Here is a 20,152-nt window from a genome sequence, read left to right as displayed (position 1 = left end):
GTTCTGATCTCTTACAAAATTTGGGGGCTTTTAGGTTCCTTCTTATTGTCTTCAGTGCAGCTGATTCTCTTTAATTTCAAAGGGCACACTATGATTGATTTCAGTTCTCTTTGTCTAAAAGAAAGGTGTCTAATAAAGTAATTCTCTTTCCAAGAAATTTGGTGTCTAACAAGGTGGACCCTGAAATAATCCTTGCTGAGCAATCATCTCAGTTGTGTCTTTATTTTTTCAGATGTAGAGATCCCTGAAACCCCTGAGGCCTATGTAAAACTTACTGAAAATGCACTAAGAAATATCTATGGTAGGCACTAAAAAGCCTAAAGACTGCCACACTCAAAACACTTTTAACTGTGCCCTTAGTGCAACTGCTATCTTACTCACAACTTACCCAATCACTCTTTTGCATATGATCAGCACTAGCATGTTGACAAAGAACTTTCTCAAAAGCTGTGTCTTGTTTTAATGTACAGACATAGATGTATAAAGCTTTCAAAAAATAGCGAAATAAGAATAAAGACAAGTTGTTTCATTTTCCACTCCAAGTAATGGTATTAACATTCTTGTTGCATAATCTATTAATTTAGAGAAAGAGACTACAACAATGTATTGTGTTGCATTCTAGGAAGGTACAGATATTAATGCGGATCATAAAGCTTTAAAGGACTAAAAGGACATTTAGGCTAACCTCCTGCTCAAAAGTCAGAGCCAGCCATCTTACACCTTCTGTGCAGTGTCAATAACAGAAAGAAGGTTTTTTGCAGAGCAGATAGGTCTGAGAGGGTTGGGTCAGGGAGAATTTCAAAACCTTGATATCCATATTCTTTCTCAGACCCCCTCACACAGTTTGAATGGTCACAAGGTTGATCTTTAGTATTTTAGGTTGTCTTTAGTATGAAAACTGAGTGGGAATAGTCTCAAAAATATTTCTGAAGAAATAAGCCAGCCAGAAATGACTTTAATGGAGCAAGACTTGTGATCTTACCACTTTTCAAGGTCTTTTCCATAGCAAAAGATTTGTTCAGTGGCTGCTTTGCTGCCTTGTGGTTTAATTTTTTGATCAACAAATTAGAGGCATTCATTTGCTTCCAGGTATCCCTGGGTTCTAGCACAGTGTCTTCCTTGTGTGCGAAAAAACTAATAATATTCCCAGGGAAGCTTGAAATTTAGAACAGATACACATCTTGGTTTTGAAATTTGCAGGAAGGGGTAGCAACTCCTGTTACTTTTTGCCATGCTGAGGCTACCAAATGCAGGAAACAGGCCCTGCATGTTTCTCCTGCTCTATTAGTTCTATTTCCACCCCCTCCAAAACACACACACTACACTCACACTAGCGTTTTCAAGATATCCTGGATCACCTTTTGGCATCAGATATGCTGCAAGAAACCTCTTAGGATGCAATAAAATAAACAGATAACTTGCCTTCCAGAACTGTTTCTGAGGAATACATTTCTTTAGACTATTATAGGGTCTCCAGAGATGTCTTTGTGGCCAGCATGCACTCTTCCAAAAATCACCTGTCCCCCCAACCAAGTGCTAACACACTTGCATATTCATTACAAATTGGATTTTGTCAGAGATATGCTATTGCAGTCAACCAACCTTTGTCATGCTTTCTAACCCAATTAGCATCATGTTCCATTTCGTCTCCTCAGTTCTTAAAAAGTCACGGTGTGGTAACATCTGCCTTTCTATACTTGCTGCAGGAGAACCAAGTTCATTAGAAACACACATCCGGCAGCTTGACAAGGCCTTAGACACCAGCCGTTTCCAAATACAGCAAACAGAGAACATCATTCGCAGTAAAACGCCAACAGGACCAGAGCTAGATTCCAGCTACAAAGGATATGTAAGTACTGTACTGCAAATGTTGCCACCTAGTGGTTGATTATAAAGTATCGGTTCTTGAGTTACAGCGGGGTAACTGCTTTAGTCTCTCTGTATTAGTAGCAAAAGCAGTGGAATCCTATGGCACCTTCAAGACTAACAAGTTTATTGTGGCATTCTATGTATATTTATTTTTACTTTCATTGAAAATAGCTCAATGGTTTCAACATTTTCAAAAAATGTTTTTCAGTGTTTTAAGAAAAGGCATTTAGTTAATCTTCCTTGTGTTTCCCATTAAAAATAAGAAGACAGACATACAAAATTTGCAAATCATTAAAACAATAGACTTCTTTCTACACCATCATGGCATGACTTATTTTAAGGAACGTTACAGAAATTGCTTTAGAGTTAGCATTTTAATTATTTTGTTTTCCCAGCATGGGTGAGATTAATAAGACGTTTTTGTTTTGTTTAAAAAAAATAGATGAAGCTTCTGGGTGAGTGCAGTGGGAGTATAGACTCTGTAAGGAGGCTTGAGCACAAACTGAAAGAAGAAGAGGAAAAACTGTCTGGATTTATTAACCTGAACAGCACAGAGACACAAACAGCTGGTAAGTCAAATTCAAACCTGCCATTTGAAATGTAAGAAAGCAAGTGCTAATGGCCAGTGAAGCAGATGGCATCACTGGCACACTGGTATGAGACCTCTTTCCTGGTTCTCTCCACTTTTGGATCTGGATTGACACTGCAGTTGTGACTAGGTTGACAATCTGGATCTACAAATCAGCAAGGGAACTGTACACTCAGTTGTCCTAGATTCTGTGGTTACTGTTGCTATTTATAATAGGCACAGAGCATCACTGGCACATCTGGATGACAGCAGTTTTGTTTGTCCCTTAAACATTTCTCCTTAGGGCATTTACACAGTATTCATTGGATTTCACATAAGTGGTTACATTGATTCCAGGAAGAGAGACTCGAGAGGCTGATATCAGTAATCTCCTAAAGATTGTCGTTTGATACTTTATTGGGGTTACATCTTGTCTTGTTTATGTTCAGTGAGCTTTGTGGGGATAGTTTTAGACAATACAGTCATCCCTCGCCAAGTGCGAGAGTTCAGTTCCGAGAAAATCTCACAGTTGGCAAATTCGCAGTAGGCGAGCCATTGAAATCAATGGCAAACAGGAGGTTGGGGAATCACAGTTGCGAAAGGACCACAAAATTGATTGATTGATTGATTTTATTTTATTTCTATACCGCCCTTCCAAAAATGGCTCAGGGCGGTTTACATCGAGAAAGAATAAATAATAAAATGGATCCCTTTCCTCAAAGGGCTCACAATCTAAAAAGAAACATAAGATGGACACCAGCAACAGTCACTGGAGGTACTGTGCTGGGGGTGGATAGGGCCAGTTACTCTCCCCTTGCTAAATAAAGAGAATCACCATGTTAAAAAGGTGTCTCTTGGTCAATTTAGCAGGGGAGTAAATATAGGGGGGGTTTTAAAGGAAAAAAATCCCTCCAAATCACCACAAGCCCGTAAGAGGAGTGAAGGGGAACCCTCGAAAATCACCTCTGACCCCCGAAAATCATAACCCCCCCCACACACACCCAAATTGCCAAAAAGTCTCACCAAACTACAGATACTTGGGTCGCAGTTGGCAAGACCTGCCACAATTTCCCATTTGTGGATACTCAAAACCGTGATTGGGAAACCCACAGATGGTGAGAGATAACTGTTTTTAAAAAAAATGAAGTAAGGAAACAACCAGATATTCTTATCTCTGTCTCATCAAGTATTTTCTGTACAGCATTTACACCCACATTTTTGTACTACATAATAATAGGTCCAGATCTCTAAAATGCATAAATAGATGCGGGACAGAATAATAAGTGCTGTTTATTTTTATTAAATCTGTCTCCTGAAATCTTCGTGTGTGTTCAATTTTGAGTTAAGTTGAGGCCATGGATGCAGGCAAGTTAATTGAAACTGAATTAAAACCAGACTGGAATAATGATTGTGGACAGACCCTGTGATTTTAAGGTTGTGGATAATGAAACCAAAACTCAATCTTCATTGATCTGGTCTGATCAGGCTTAAAGCTTGGAGATGCTTCTGGAATACTAAACAGCAGCAGTCAGTAAGCCATCTGATGAGAAAAAGGATGTATCTTTTTCTGTTACAGGAATGGCATCTTTTAACCAAAATTTAATGTGGTTTGCTAGATTTTGTCTTTGAAGTCAAGAATTTTTCAGTAATTATAATGGTTACCATTAACTGAACCCAGGAAAAAAAAACCTCAAACTGTTTTGCATTTGTGAAACTTCATTACAGAGCTTCATGAAAATAGTCTATTATTCATTCTTTCATTCACTACTTTATCATATAATGATAATGATTACTGCATATTGTGGGATGCAGTGGCAAACTGATCAACGCAGCTCCTTATGTAAGAGTCATCTTGTCTGGACTGTTACTTAACGAAGTAACACAGTACATAATACAGAAATGTAGCTATGTGTCTTTACAACTTACTAGCAAAATGCTCATCATTATGAGAGGTAGAATATGTGTGGAAGAGGGTTTCTCTATTAGAACTAATTCAGGCTACATATAGGCACATTGGTCCTCTCCATTATGTCTCTGTCAATGGTAGCCACTCCATTCAGTTTCAGGATACCGGGCAGATTTTGCCCCCGACACAATGTTGTCTCAAATTACCGAGCTTTACATTCCCCAATAGGAATGGCAATTTCTCACATATAGATACACGCAGAGATGGCACTTGGGTAGGGGCTAAAGCTGCCTCTAGTGATCATCCTTGAGAATTAAGCTTGCTCCTAACTATTCAGCCACACCCTGGGCTCTGCCTCTTGATCATGCTAAAGTGACAGAATGTTGGAAGAGTTGGATGGGATATTGGGAACTGGCTTTGATATATGGAAAATATTTCTCATTAGGTGTGATTGATCGATGGGAGTTAATCCAGGCTCAGGCCTTAAGTAAGGAACTGAGGATGAAGCAAAACCTTCAGCAGTGGCAGCAGTTCAGCTCTGACCTAAATAACATCTGGGTCTGGCTGGGAGAAACTGAAGAGGAGCTGGAACAACGGTGCTGCATTGATCTCAGCACAGACATTCAGACCATTGAGCTCCGGATTAAGAAACTGAAAGTAGGTTTTGATTCCTGACCCTCTTTTGTGCTGTCTTGCCTTACTTATTGGTTTTGTTATTGCAAGGGGGCATTTCACTTCTTCTCACAAAATAATTGCCAGCTTTTTGCCACTGTCTTTCTGTGTCTCCTAAGATGGTGACAAATAGTTTGTTTGTCAATATTTACACTGAATTCAATGGCAGCTTGTGAAGTAGTTTACTAATGGTAAAAGTATTTCTACTGGTAGCTTAGACCAATTACATTCATGGAAGTCTGAGAAAAGCCAAATAAGTTCACTGCTTGTGTTCTACTATAGATCACAATCAACCGATGCTTCTGGTTAAGTTTCTCCCCCCCCCCCTTGTTGACTAAATCCTATATCAGTTAATAACTCACACTGTATGTAGTAACATTGGCTCATATACTGTGCAAGAGTATGTCAATCTAGTAAGGTTGTATTTGAAAACATGTTCAGTCTGAAATGAGCTCTTGAGAAGACAAGGCCCAGACCAGGGAAGGCAGCAGTCTTTTGTTTTCTTTCCTAAGGAAGACAGCAATCAAGCAAATATATGAATAAATAAATTAACAAGAAAACAAGGGGGGAAGGACAAGCTGTTAGGGCTAGTCTTTTCTAGGATTTGACTTCCGGCTGGCTAGAGGTTTATTTTAAACAGGGCAGTTTCTTTCAGTTGTTCCTGTGGGTGGGGCACACAGCTTGTGGGTGGGGCCATATTCCTGAGGTGGCTCAACTTTGCTCTCCAGAGATTTGTGAACAGGAGTTTGCTAACAGATATCAAAGGTGTTTTGCGTGGAGTACAAACTCTATAGAAAGGGCAGGGAGGGGAGGATTGGGGGTGGAATAGCAATGTATATTAAAGAAGGGATAGAATCCAACAAAATAGCAAACCTAGGTGGACTGGAGTCCTCAAAAGAATCATTATGGGTGATAATACAAGGACTGAAAGGAAACATGTTACTGGGGCAGGCTATTGACCTCTAGATAAAAATGCTGAGAGTGACCTGGAGTTGAAGAAGCAAATCAGAGAGACATCAAAGAGAGACAGAGCTGTAATAATGGGTGACTTCAATTACCCTCACATAGACTGGGCAAATTTACATGTGAGTATTGACAGAGAGACCAAATGTCTCTAGACATACTAAATGCATTAGAACAGATGGTCATGGAACCAACCAGATAGGAAGTAACCTTGAACTTAATCCTGAGTGGTGCCCAGGACCTGGTGTGAGATGTCAGATTTGTAGAACCATTGGGCAATAGTGGCCATAATGCGATCCAATTCAGCTTATAGGCAAGTGGAATACTGCCAAGGAAGTCCAACTCAGATGTGTTGTACTTCAGAAGAGGAAATTTCTCAAAAATGAGGAAACTGGTAAAAGGAAGCTGAAAAGGAAAGTCATGAGGGTGAAATCACTCCAGAAAGCATGCAACTTATTTGAAAGCCACAATAATAAAACCTCAGTGGGAATGCATAACAAAAAAGAGGAAAGGAACCACCAAGTCAGGAGGACACCAGCATGGCTAACAAGTAGAGTCAGGGAAGCTATAAAAGGGAAGAAAACTTCCTTTAGATAATGGAAGTCCTGCCCAAATGAAGAGAACAGGAAGGAACATAAACTCTGGCAAAAGAAATGCGAGGAGACAGTAAGGGATGCAAAAAGAGAGCTTGAGGAACATATAGTTAGAAGTGTCAAGGGGAATAACAAAGCTATATCCGAAGCAGAAAACTTGCAAGGGAGGTCGTCAGACTCTTAGATGAAAAGGGTATGATAGGGATTATTAAGGAGGACAAAGAGATTGCAGAAAACCTGAATAAGTTCTTTGCATCTGCCTTCACAGTGGAGGATACTGCTCATATACCCGCTCCAAAACTGAGCTTCTCAGGTTTGGAGGCTGAAGAACTGGGCCAATTTGAGGTGACAAGAGAGGATGTTCTAAACTGTCTTGAAAAACTAAAAATTAACAAATTGCCAGAATCAGATGGCATCCACCCAATAGTTCAAAAAGAACTCAAATGTGAAACTGCTGGTCTCTTTTCAAAAATATTTCACTTGTCTCTACAATTAGCTGGGGTACTTTCCTGTACCAGAGGACTGGAAAGTATCTAATGAAATTCCAGTTTTCAAAAAGGGATCTGGGGGGTCCAGGGAACTACAGGCCATTTAGCTTAACTTCTGTGTCAGTTTTTGTTTTTGTTTTATTTTGTTTAGCATATTTGTATACTGCCCACTACCAAAGCCTCTAGTTAAATTGATGAAAAGCATACTTGAGGACAAAATTGTTAAACATATAGAAGAACAGGCCTTGCTGAAGGAGAACCAGCATTGACTTCCACAAGGGCAAGTCTTGCCTCACTAACATTTTTGAATTCTTTGAGTGTCAACAGGCATGTGGATAAAGGTGATCTATTTGACAGAATATACTTGGACTTTCAAAATGTTTTTGACAAAGTTCCCCACCAGAGGCTCTTGAGTAAACTTAGTAATCATTGGATAAGTCGACAGACAGGTTCAACTGTGCATTGGTAACTGGTTGAAGGACAGGAAACATAAGGTGGGGATAAATGGACAGTTTTCACAATGGAGGGAAGTAGGAAGTAGGCTCCCCCAGGGATTTGTACTGGGACTAGTTCTCTTTAAGTTGTTTATAAGATAAATAAACCGTTTCTTGAGATAAATGACCTCAGAACAGTAGTACATCTGCTGGTCACCTCCAGACTTGACTACTGCAATGCACTCTATGTGGGGCTGCCTTTGTACATAGTCCAGAAACTGCAGTTGGTCCAGAATGCGGCACCAGGTTGGTCTCTTGGTCATCTCAGAGAGACCATATAACTCCTATCTTAAAAGATCTACACTGATTGTCGATAAGTTTCAGGACAAAAATACAAGGTCTTGGTTATAACCTATAAAGCCCTAAACAGCTTGGGCCATGGGTACTAAATGAATTGAGCTATTCACACGATCAGAAAACAGGGTGACCTCCTGAAAGCAGCTGGAAACCTATTTTTATTTTTACTAGTTTGATTATTTTTAATAGTTTTAGCTTTGTTTTAAGTTTTAAATTGTTGTAATGTTTTAACCTTTTTACTTGTTGCTTTTGTTGTAAACCACGCAGAGACTTGCATTTTGGGTGGTATACAAATATGTTAAATAAATAGATCGATAGATAGATAGATAGATAGAGAGATAGATAGATAGATAGATAGATAGATAGATAGATAGATAGATAGATAGATAGACAGACATAGAAGTCTGGCTAATCAGTAAAGTGGCCAGATTTGCCGATGACACCACACTGTTAAGAGTAGTGAAATCCCAAACAGTGTGAGGAGCTCCAAAAGGATCTCTCCAAACTGGGAGAGTGGGCAACAAAATGGCAAATGTGGTTCTATGTAAGCAAATATAAAGTGAAGTATATTGCGGCAAAAATACCCCTCCACAATTTCACATATACACTAATAGGTTCTGAACTGTCAGTGACTGACCAGGAGAGAGATCTTGGAGTTGTGATGGACAGCTCTTTGAAAGTGTCGACTCAGTGCGTGGCAGCTATGAAAAAGGTAAATTGTATTCTAGGGATCATTAGGAAGGGGACTGAAAATAAAAATACTCATATTGTAATGCCCTTATACAAATCTATGGTGCGGCCACATTTAGAGTACTGCATGCAGTTCTGGTCACCGTATCGTAAGAAGGACATTATGGAATTGGAAAAGGTACAGAAGAGAGTGACCACAATGATCAGGGGCCTGGAGCATCTGGGGCTTTTTAGTTTGGAAAAGAGATGACTACAGGGAGACTTGATAGAGGTGTGAAATTGTGCATTGAGTAGAGAAAGTGAAGATATTCTTCCTCTCTCACAACACTAAAACCAGGGGTCATCCCCAGAGGTGCACCTAATTTTGGAGCCTGTACCTGAAAGCCTTTGGATTCCCCCCGTCCACAAATTAAGCATCTTAGGAATATAAGAACAGCCCTGCTGGATCAAGTCCAAGGCCCATCTAGTCCAGCATCCTGTTTCACACAGTGGCCCACCAGATGCTGCTGGAAGCCTACAGGCAGGAGTTGAGGGTACCTGCAATTGGTACTCAGAAGCATCCTGCCTCTGAGGCTGGAGGTGGTCTATAGCCCTCCGACTAGCAGCCATTGATAGACTTCTCCTCCATGAAGTTATCCAAAACCCTCCTAAAGCCATCCAGGTTGTTGGCTGTCACCACATCTTGTGGCAGAGAATTCCACAAGTTGATTATGTGTTGTGTGAAAAAGTACCTCTGTTTGCTAGTCCTAAATTTCCTGGCAATCAAATTCATGGGATGACCCCTGGTTCTAGTGTTATGGTTGAAGAATTTCTCTCTATCCACTTTCTCCATACCATGCATGATTTTATAGACCTCTATCATGTCTCCCCGCAGTCATCTTTTTTCTAAACTTAACAGTCCCAGGTGTTGTCATAAGAAAGGTGCTCTAGGCCCCTCATAAGAAAGGTGCTCTAGGCCCCTGATCATCTCCCTTTCCAGTTCTACAGTGTCCTATTTTAGATGTGGTGACCAGAATTGTACACAGTACTCCGGGTGTGGCCGCACCATAGTTTTGTATAAGGGCATTATAATATTAGCCGTTTTATTTTCAGTTCCCTTCCTAATGATCCCTAGCATGGAATTGGCCTTTTTTCACAGCTGCCACACATTGAGTCAACACCTTCAACGAGCTGTCCACCATAACCCCAAGATCCCTCTCCTGCTCAGTCACTGACAGCTCAGATCCCATCAGCATATACTTGAAGTTGGGGTTTTTCATCCCGATGTGCATCACTTTACAACACTGAACCGCATTTGCCATTTTGTCGCCCACTCACCCAATTTGGAGAGATCCTTTTGGAGCTTCTCACAATCCATCCCAGTACAGATCCCCGGGGGACCCCACTTCTTACTTCCAGCCATTGTGAAAACTCTCCATTTATACCTACTCTCTGTTTCCTGTCCTTCAACCAGTTAGCAATCCACACATGTACTTGTCCCTTTATCCCATGACTGCTAAGTTTTCTCAGGATTCTTTCATGAGAAACTTTGTCAAAAGCTTTTTGGAAGTCCAGGTATACTATGTCAACTGGATCACCTTTATCCACAGACTTGTTGACACTTTCAAAGAACTCTGAAAGGTTTGTGAGGCAAGATTTACCTTTGCAGAAGCCATGCTGGTTCTCTCCCAGCAGGTCCTGTTCTTCAACATGGTCTCTATCTTCTACACAAATGGGCTATGTGCCTGCACAGAGACCTCGTCGGAACCTAACAAGCTCAATTCCCCTGCTTCAGATGGGAACCCCGCCCTCAACCACTGTATGCGACTTTGCCACTCCTCATCCCCTCAGTCTTTCTTCGTCCACGCTTCAGTGAACATCATGGAGTCTGCAGCTCAGCAATGAGTAGGATCAAGATATCCCCTTGTTGTTTTTTCTCCCTGCCCCCTCAAAGGCACCAAGAGAGTATCCCTCTTAGGGACCATTGTACCTGTTGGGACTCGGAAGAATGCTCCTTGACTTACAGACGGGATCGGTCCTGGGACCATCGTGATCAATCGTATCAAGATCAGTACCGCACACGGGAATATCGCTCACCCTTGGTGGACACTGAGCCTTCTTACGGCACATGGCGCTGGGACTCTGGGTTGTGCGATCGATACCAGGTGGACTATCGGTCTGACTACTCAGACTGTGCTCGACCCCGTTATGGATCCTGTTACTCAGAAGGTGTATGGGAAACCAGTAACTATGAGGGGTTGGCGTGAACCCCCCTCACACTCGGAAGGGAGGCCGCGTTCCTGCTCACTACAACGCTCCCTGAGGGATCGTAATAAGCGTCGCAAACCGCCCCCTTCGGTTCCACTGCTGCATCAGGCTACCGTGCCTGTCCAAAGTTTGCAAGCAGAACATTCTGCTTCGATACCAGACAACCCAGGTAGCAAACCAGGCTCCCCTTCGGGTTTGATGCCCATGACACAAGACCCTCTGGCTCCCCCAGAGCCCGAATATGAAAGCGATGCTAGCTCCGAGGACTCTGAAGTTGTTCCCCTGGGCTTGTCCGTGCTCAACATACAGTCTGACTTGAAGCCTGTCTCCCCGTCAGAGGACCTCAAACTGTACTCCACTTATGTGGCCTGAATGGCGTCGGCCTTGGAAGTGAGCCTTGGTAACCAGCAAAAGGCTGAATTGGACCCTTTGTTTAGCCTTATCAAGTCAGAGGCCAAGGTACCGGCTGCTCTGCCCCTGAATTCGGCATTTCTGAAGGTCATGCAAGCTCACTGGAAAAAAGCCAAAAAAGTTTTCTCAGCCTAACAGGCATTTAGAGAACTTCTACAGGGTGCAACTATAGGATGATACTATCTACAGGGTGCAAATATAGGATGATAGCCTTTTTGAAAAATCATTCCACCCCAAATTTGATCGTCGTAGAGGCCTCCTTGCAAAGGACCAGGGGTCACAGCCAGTCTGCACCGAGTGACAAGGAAGGCAGAAAATTGGATTCTTTCGGGAGGCTGTATTCAGCCTCAGCCCTCCGCTTGAGGGTGGCAAATTATCAGGTCTATAACGCACAATATAACCACTTTTTGTGGGAGAAGGTGAGTCCTTTCTGGATCTCCTCCCACAGGACAAGAGGGATCCGGCAAAAGCGTTTTTCCACGAGGCCATTCAGCTGGCTAAACAGGAACTTTATTCAGCCTGACATTTGGTGGAATGTGCGGCCAAGGTGATGGCCACATCTGTGGCGCTCAGACAACACACTTGGCTGCGCTCGTCTGGACTTGATTATGAGGTCCATGCTAGGGTCGAGGACCTGCCCTTTGAGGGCTCTAGTCTCTTTTCCGAACAGACTAATGACACACTCCAGAAAGTTCAGAAGTTGAGGAGCACAGCACGTTCTATGTCGTATGCTTCACCGACTACCAAACCACAGAAAATTGCCAGGTGGTCATCTTACCAGAGACAGAGGGCCTCTTCCCAGTGACAGTGGCCTTCAGAATCGTCCTTTCGTGGCAACAACTTCCAACCAAGATACAAGTCAGGTAGCCAGCCCAGTAAGCCAGTCTTTCAGAAACAGCACCTGAATATCTCCCAGAAGAAGCAATGACTCGAGGTGCTTCAGGACTCAGCTGGCCCCATTCTCGGCAAACTGAGACAAAGTGACTATGGACCAGTAGGTCTTCACAATTATATGTTTGGGCTATGCCCTGGAGTTTTTCGGGACACGACCAGAATCCGGGATTGTGGTGACTCCTTGCACCCTGGAGTTGGATCAAGAGGTCGCTGCTCTCTTGGAAAAGGATGCTATCAAGCCAGTCGCCAAACCCAACAGACCTGGGTTCTATTCCCGGTACTTTCTTGTGCCAAAGCTAGATGGCGGTCAGCACCCTATTCTAGACCTCAGGGCCCTGAACAAACATTTGGTCTATAAAAGGTTCCGAATGCTGTTGTTACTGACCATTATGACCATCCTGGAAAAGAACATGTGGATGGTTTCCCTGGATCTAAAAGATGCATACTATCACGTTTCAATATGCCCTCAGCATCTATGCTTCCTGCAGTTTCAGATTGGGGGGATCCCCTATCAATTTAAGGCCTTGCCATTCAGCCTCACGACCACACCGAGGGTCTTTACGAAATGTCTGGCATTTCTGCAGGAGCAAGGTTTGCAGGTGCTGCCGTAGCTAGATGATTTGCTCATCTTGGCAAGCACCAGATGTGTGGTCCTAGACGCCCTTGAGATCATGATAGATACCCTGCAGGAGCTGGGTTTCCAAATAAACTTGAAAACATCCCTTTTGGAACCCACCCATCGAATTCAGTTCATTGGACTGATATTCGACACAACCTTGGAAAAGGTCTTCCTTCCGATGGGCTGCATAGTTACTCTCCAGAGACTGGCGGCCGCTTTCCTAGCCAGTGGCCTACAAACTATGTGCTCCATACAGCACCTGCTGGGTCACATGGCAGCGAGTACATACGTGCTACCTCAAGTGCATCTTCAAATGCGCGTCATTCAGAGGTGTTTTTAGACGTGATCGATTCCCTTTGGAATCTGGGCCATCGAGAACACACGCCCCCTTGATGGGTACGGGCGATGGCAGAGTGGGGGGCAGAGTTTCAGCAATTGAGTATTGGTACTCTCTTTCAGATCCCTCGAGCCTGATGGGTGGTCACAACAGAGTGGACATTGGTCCCCCGAAGAGAGGACTTGACACATCAATTATCTGGAGCTGTTGGCCATTTACAACACTATCAAAGGCTTCCTGCCCCTGATTGGGGGTCATTCAGTGATAATACAAACAGACAATACAATGGCAAAAGCCTATGTCAACTGACAGGGTGGCACATCCTTGAGGAGCCTTCTGTTTCTGGCTCTGGACCTTTGGCATTGTGGCGTGGCACATGCGGTATTGCCTCAGGCAGTTCATATACAGGGTGTGCTGAATGCCCAAGTGGACACTCTGAGCAGATTGATGGTGTTCTCCCATGAGTGGGCTCTACACCAAGTTGTTGTCAGGGACATATTTGCAAACTGGGGAGTCTCGACACTGGACCTATTTGCTTTCCAGGACAATGCACAATGTGCCCTCTATTGCTCCAGGGAAGCGGAGGGCAAGGGCTCTCTGGGCGATGTCTTCATCCTATCCTATTCTGTCCAATACCCTTCTGTATGTGTTTCCCCCGTTTCCCCTCATTCCGAGGGTCCTGCGTAAACTGAGGGTGTATTGGGCCAGGGCAATCCTGATAGCCCCGTGGTGGCCCAGGAGGCCTTGGTTTCTGGTTCTGAGGTGCTTGGTGGTGGATTGGAAATGCCTGACTGCCCTGCCGGACCTGCTGTCACAGGAGAAGGGACGGGTGCTTCACTCAGATGTTCTGTCCCTCCATCTGACTGCATGGAAGGTCCTGCCGACTCCCTGTTGAGACTTAGGGAAGTTCTGGTTGCTGCCAGAAAGCAGTCCACACGGAAATCCTATGATCACAAGTGGACTCATTCTGTTTCTTCGCTGTACTGCATAACTTTGATGCATTTAATGCATCTGTTCAAGTTACATGTAATTATTTGTTGTCTCTTAAGGAATCTGGTTAAAGCTTTCATCCCTTAAGGTGTATTTGTCTGCCATTGTGGCACGTTCCCCCGCTGACCAGGCTTCATGGTTTAAAGATCCGGTGGTAAAAGGTTTTCTGAAAGGTTTGACTCATATGTTCCCAGACGATCCTGTCATGTCACCAACCTGGAACCTGTCAGTGGTATTGGCTGGCCTGCTACAGATGCCATTTGAGCCCTTGGCTTCAATTAATCTGCATCTCCTGACCTGGAAGGTTGCCTTTTTGGTGGCTGTGACCTCCAGCAGGAGGGTCAATGAGTTGAGGGCCCTGAGGGTTGACCAGCCATACCTTTAGTTCCATAAGAGCAAGGTCGTACTCTGGCCGGATGTCCAGTTCCTGCCCAAAGTGGTGTCCATGTTTCACCATTCATCCCCATTCATTTATTCATCATTATGCAATTAATTCCAGGGCACTGAATGATTCTGTATTTCGCAGGAGTGTCCTGCAATCCATTTTCAGTTGATGTACTTGTTTCTGAAATAAAAATTTCAGAGTTTTTCAAAATGTCAATGTGCGCCTGATGTGCACACGCACGTCGGGTACTTCCTGTCATGTCTGGTCTGACAAGACAACAGGGCAGCAGGGAGGTAAACTGCTGCCCCGTCAGACCCTTTTGAAATGTTGCGCCAGTGTGAGAAATGCAACAGGAGGGGTATGATCACCCTCCCCCACCCTTAAAGTTATCCCCCCTGCCGTCTTTGAACTGGCTGAACCGCCAGTTGTTCGAACCTGTTCGGAGGCCCATAAAAGGGCCTCTGAGCAGGTTTGTGCACATTCCTATCTGGCGGGCCACTGTGTGAAACTGGATGGTCCAGCAGGGCTGTTGATGATCCAGCAGGGCTGTTCTTATTTGTACCATTTGGGTAAGTTGCACAAATTACAGTATGGAAGAATAAGCCCATGGATTCCAATGGGCTTACTCTTGTGTAACACAATTACATGAATGTTGCATTTGTGCAACTTATTCAGATTTTGCAAATGCCATATTACAAGGCTGACATACTGCGCACAGTATGTAAGCCAATGTGTTCGTCCCTTTATGTGTCACTGTATGCTTCCTTGGAATGGCTACAGTGGATAAGAGTTGTGCATGCACCCTTTTCTCAGGTTGCTGGAACACATCCTTGGCAGCAGAGGGCAGGATGCAAATGCTAGCTCTTTCTTATTAGAGCGCAGAAGCAATTAGCAGTTGTGGGGGAGCATGACCGTGAAACTTAGTTTCACCCATCAAAAAAATTTTGACAATAAAGAGGAGGCTGCTCCTTTGCCACTGAAAATATAGGAATGACTGAATTGTACATGTGCTCAAAGATCTATTTTCCACTCCCAATTTTCCTTTTGGCAAGAAATGGTGGAGGGGTGCTTAACAGTTCACACACATGTATATATGTGTGTGTATGTATGTATGTATGTATGTATTTTCTTTCCTAGAACCCTAACTTTGGCTCAGTGCCTGATTATCTAGACTAACCATCCACCAATCTGTGAGGGTTTTCCATCATGTAACGGGGAAAGAGTGATTTTCAGTTCTCTTTCCCTTCTCTCTGCAGGCACCTATGATTATCTCAAAATTATCTCCTGAGAGTTGGGAGATCCTCAGGGAGATAGTTTGAGAAGTACCAGTGGCTGCACAGGGCAGGGGAGATCACCAGCCTTCACCTCTGGAGACCTGGTCTTGTGGTATCAAGCATGACTTGCCCCCTTAGCTAAGCAGGGTCCATCCTGGTTGCATATGAAAGGGAAACTAGAAGTGTGAGCACTGTAAGATATTCCCCTCAGAGGATGGAGCCACTCTGGGAAGAGCAGAAGGTTTCAAGTTCCATCCCTGGCTTCTCCAAGATAGGGCTGAGATTCCTGCCTGCAACCTTGGAGAAGCCACTGCCAGTCTGTGAAGACAGTACTGAGATAGATAGACCAATGGTCTGACTCAGTATATGGCAGCTTCCTATGTTCCTCTGCTCCCTCATGCAATGGAAAACCCTTGTGCATCCTCGGAGGACAAGTCCGGATGGCAGCCAGTATCCTCATCATTCTTCTTCTTTTCAAACTATTCTGCTTCATTTATTAGGGCTGTTGTACTTCAGCTAAGTCCTGCAGTTGTTCCAGAGATAGTTTCTTCTGTCTTTCCTATGAAATTTGCAGGTGTATCCTAAATTAAATTCAGACACAGGCCACCATCCGTCTCAGCTAGCAGTCCCTGGGCTGGACAATAGGCACTTGGTTTTTATATTTTTTTTCTTCTTTTTTGGTGTGTTTGAAAATATTCCACTCTTAGATCCCATCTTCCCTCCCTGGCCCCTGCTCTCTCAACATTTAGAGGGATGGCATCAATTTCCCTCTCCCCACTAAGTCTGAAGTTACTGAAACAGTGCTCCGTTTCTTCTGAGCACCTCTACTTGTGCATTACCTTTCAGAAAAATGTTGTCTGTGCAGTTTTGTGTTTGAAGAAAGAGCCAGGTTTTGTGATATATGTTTTTCTTATTCAACTTCAGCAATGGCCTGTAGGCTTCACATTTTAAAAGATTTTATAAGTTTGTTTTAAGATCTACTGCAAACACTAAATGTGAAATGTTATAAATGGGTTCTTAGTATCCAGCTGCCAGATATTCACTAGTAACGTTAAAAAAGAAAGAAAGAAATCCCACATAGCAACTGTCTTTAAATGATCATGCTTTAAGGCAGATGGTAAAGCTTGTTTCTTCTTGAATTCACGACCGTGCTTCCTATATCAAAACTTTCCCCTCCTCTCTGCTCTGCATTCTTCAGGAGCTGCAGAAGGCTGTTGATAACCGCAAAGCGATAATCTTATCCATCAACCTGTGCAGCTCGGAATTCATGCAGACTGACAGTGAAGAAAACAAGAAGTTACAAGAACAGCTGTCTCAGATGAACATGCGCTGGGACCATGTCTGCACCATGCTAGAAGACTGGCGCTCTTCACTACAGAATGCTCTAATGCAATGTCAGGTCTGTTTTTATCTATGCAAAACCATTCCCCTTGGGTCCCAGGGACAAGATGTGGCACCAATTACGTCTATTATCCTAATGGTTAACTTTAATGTGAGCACATCATTCTCTCCTGCCTTGAATATCTCAGGTAGACATTTCAGATGCATTGTAGTAAAAAGCAAGCTTTCATTCTTGGAAGTTTAATATTTATAACATTGTGGTGCTTTGAATGAAATCTGTTGTGCATTTCCTAAATTGTTTCCTGAAATTTGAATTGCACATGTTCCATCTTTATGCTGTACGTGCATGCACACACACACACACAGTAGCTGTGGAAAATCATTCAAAACTGGATGTAAAACACTGCTGTATCAGATAGATGTGAATGGTCACCCCTGGCTTAGGGCATTAAAGGCTTAGGGACATTAATTGTTGCATTTACAGAATTGCAGTGTAGCACCACACTCTCACCTCTTGCTCCTAGGATTTCCATGAGATGAGCCAGGGTTTGTTGCTGTGGCTGGAGAACATTGATCGGAGGAAAAATGAGATCCTGCCTATCAATCCAAATCTGGATCCTGACACACTTCAAGATCATCACAGACTGCTAATGGTAGAGTACCTTTGCCTTAATGGACACCAGAGCAGGGTTCCCAGGGGAATGATAATGGGGAGATCAATGAGAACATAGAAGCTAGTCTTTGGAATATATATTGAGCCCTTTCGCATGATCAGTGAGAAGGGCTACCAGGCACGCAGAGAGGAAGGCTGCTTAAACCTATCTCCCCCGCAGACGGTCATTGGGTCTGTGCTGGGCAGGCAGGCGTATCATGCACCCATGTGGACACTGGCTTTCTCTGGCAGCGTGGAGGGTTGGGGCCCAGGACACATCATCCTGGCCCCCAGAAATCCCATAATGCACCGTGTGAGTACACGGTGCATTTGGGGGGTTCTCCCGGCACTGGTCAGGAGGCTGCTCCTGTGTCTGCATTGTGTGGTGCCAACACATGATCATTTAGCCTGGGTTAAGGGCACACTTGCACCCTTAACTTTGCTTATCAGGCAGGCCTCTTTGGTGGGTTTGCCGCCGAGGCGCCGCTGGCAGCCATGCAGCTGCTGGTGGTTCTCAAGTGCAGCCAAGCCCCATCTTGACTGCTTTAGCCCTGTCTTGGCTGCGTATGAAAACAGCCTCATTGTGTGCCTAATTCCTTGGTACTAATGGGGAATCCTTTTATTACAAATGAGATCTGCAACAATATATCCCCGTGTATTCCAAGCACCTAAAAACAGTGCTCTTGTTCAGAGTTCCAGCCAGCTTGAGACAGGAACCTTTTAGTGAGATACAGGCCTCTCAGGGGAAAGGGAGTTACAGGAGCAGGAAAGTGGGGAAAGGACAACCTTTTCCCCCCATGTTATTTTGAAGCTTTTCCCTGGTAGGAGGGCAGTTTGCCAACGGTCCTGTCGGTCCTGGAAGCTTACAGGGCCATTTGGATTGTTTATATATAAATTAAAACCATTTTATATTTATTAGAAAACAAAGCAGTTCCCTGAGTGTGTAGAAACTAGTACCTTATTTTTAGGTAGCCTCATTTTGCTCTCTAAGTGTGAGGAATTCAACCAAGTTTGCTGTTGGAAGGAACAAATGGTACCTGAAGTGTATACTGTTTAGCCAGCCTTGTTGTGCTTCTGCCTGAAACAACCTTGTATAGTACAGGAAGGGGAGTTTTCAACTTCACAACATGCATCCCCTCAGCCCTACCACCCTCCAGAATACTTACTGAGGTTTGAGTACACCAGGTTTTCCCCATCAGCACCTTCTTCAGTAGGGACGTCAATCATTTAAGTTTAGCTACGGCAAGGCAATGATGTATTCCTCCCTCTCCTGAAGCAGAAAAGGCGGAAGTTTCCGTCCTCTAGACAATGAGATGTGTTTAGCATTTTCTTATATCTATATGGCCTGAACATTCTGAAAAGTCCTGAAAACTGAAACAGATCCTGAGAATTAAGATTTTTTAAAAATCTACGTATCTATTTCTACAAACCTATAGAGTCCCTCAAGAATGTAGAAATCACTATCTTTCAGGTTTCAGTGGCCCCATCTTGCTTCCAAACTGATAGGCACTTCACTACTTGAGTTTGTTTGCTATTAGAAGGCATGATGGATGATGATGATGGCTCAAAGGGATTGCATCATCTTGCTAATATGTAAAGTAAAGGTGAACACCTTGAATTGGTACAGAAAGCCATCTGTCTGGGTCCCCCCCCCCCGTTTTTTTCATTTGTAATTGAAACCTTGTAAGTAATGACATATTAATAGAAGAGGTAGGGACTTCTAGAATACTGTGTTGTTCTGAGCGTCTTTTAAGGACCAAATACCAAACATTTGAAATACCAAGCATTTGAAAGATTCCTGTTTTCTTTACAATTGCCAATAGTACCGTAGCTTTATTCAGAGGTTTTTCCCAGTAGTCAGAATACCAAAAGTGCCTTTCACAAGTTGAATTGTTCTTTGACTCTTCACACATTGTTTAAAGCATCAAAATATACCTGCCTGCCTTCCTCACAGCAAATCCGACGTGAACTGCTAGAATCTCAGCTGAAAGTGGCATCTCTTCAAGACATGTCCTGCCAACTACTCGTCAATGCTGAAGGCAAAGACTGTCTAGAAGCCAAAGAAAAGGTCCATGTCATTGGAAACAGACTTAAAATCCTCCTAAAAGAGGTCACACATCACATTAAGGACCTAGAGAAAATCCTAGATATTTCAAGCAGTCAGCTGGTAAGTTGTTCTGTTTCACCCTCATCGTAGCCACTTTTATAGTGGCCAGTTTCTTTGTAAATGTGGACTTCCACCATCAGAGATTCCCTTCATTGTAGGTAGTAGGATGCACTTTCAAGTATTATATGTCTGTAGTTGTAGCCAAAAGTATACCCAAGTAATGAGTATCCTGATGGGTAGAGAATAATACACCTGCTTCAGTTCACCAAGGATGGCTTGAATATTTACCTAGTGCATACAGTCCCTCTCCTTCTATTCCCCCTTATTGAAAAATGCAGTGTGGTGTACAAAGAAT

At 43.5% G+C, this 20,152-nt stretch overlaps 1 protein-coding gene across 20 annotated transcripts in view; it reads left to right on the top strand.

Moving 5' to 3' along the window:
- SYNE1 (spectrin repeat containing nuclear envelope protein 1) overlaps positions 1-20,152 on the top strand; it is a 575,028-nt gene that overhangs the window by 538,205 nt on the left and 16,671 nt on the right. For 17 of the 20 annotated variants that reach the window (XM_053292895.1, XM_053292839.1, XM_053292877.1 and 14 more), the window contains 7 exons: positions 233-301; positions 1,707-1,849; positions 2,312-2,438; positions 4,789-5,000; positions 16,896-17,096; positions 17,563-17,691; positions 19,645-19,857. In XM_053292895.1, coding sequence (XP_053148870.1) covers positions 233-301; positions 1,707-1,849; positions 2,312-2,438; positions 4,789-5,000; positions 16,896-17,096; positions 17,563-17,691; positions 19,645-19,857 — 1,094 coding nt within the window. The remainder of the gene's footprint in view (positions 1-232; positions 302-1,706; positions 1,850-2,311; positions 2,439-4,788; positions 5,001-16,895; positions 17,097-17,562; positions 17,692-19,644; positions 19,858-20,152) is intronic. The other 3 variants (XM_053292987.1, XM_053292887.1, XM_053292994.1) reach the window with 1 other exon arrangement.

Source organism: Hemicordylus capensis, chromosome 1, assembly GCF_027244095.1.
Source record: "Hemicordylus capensis ecotype Gifberg chromosome 1, rHemCap1.1.pri, whole genome shotgun sequence".
NCBI lineage: Eukaryota > Metazoa > Chordata > Lepidosauria > Squamata > Cordylidae > Hemicordylus > Hemicordylus capensis.
Note: the sequence above shows the minus strand (reverse complement) of the source record. Positions and strands in the feature narration are given on the sequence as shown.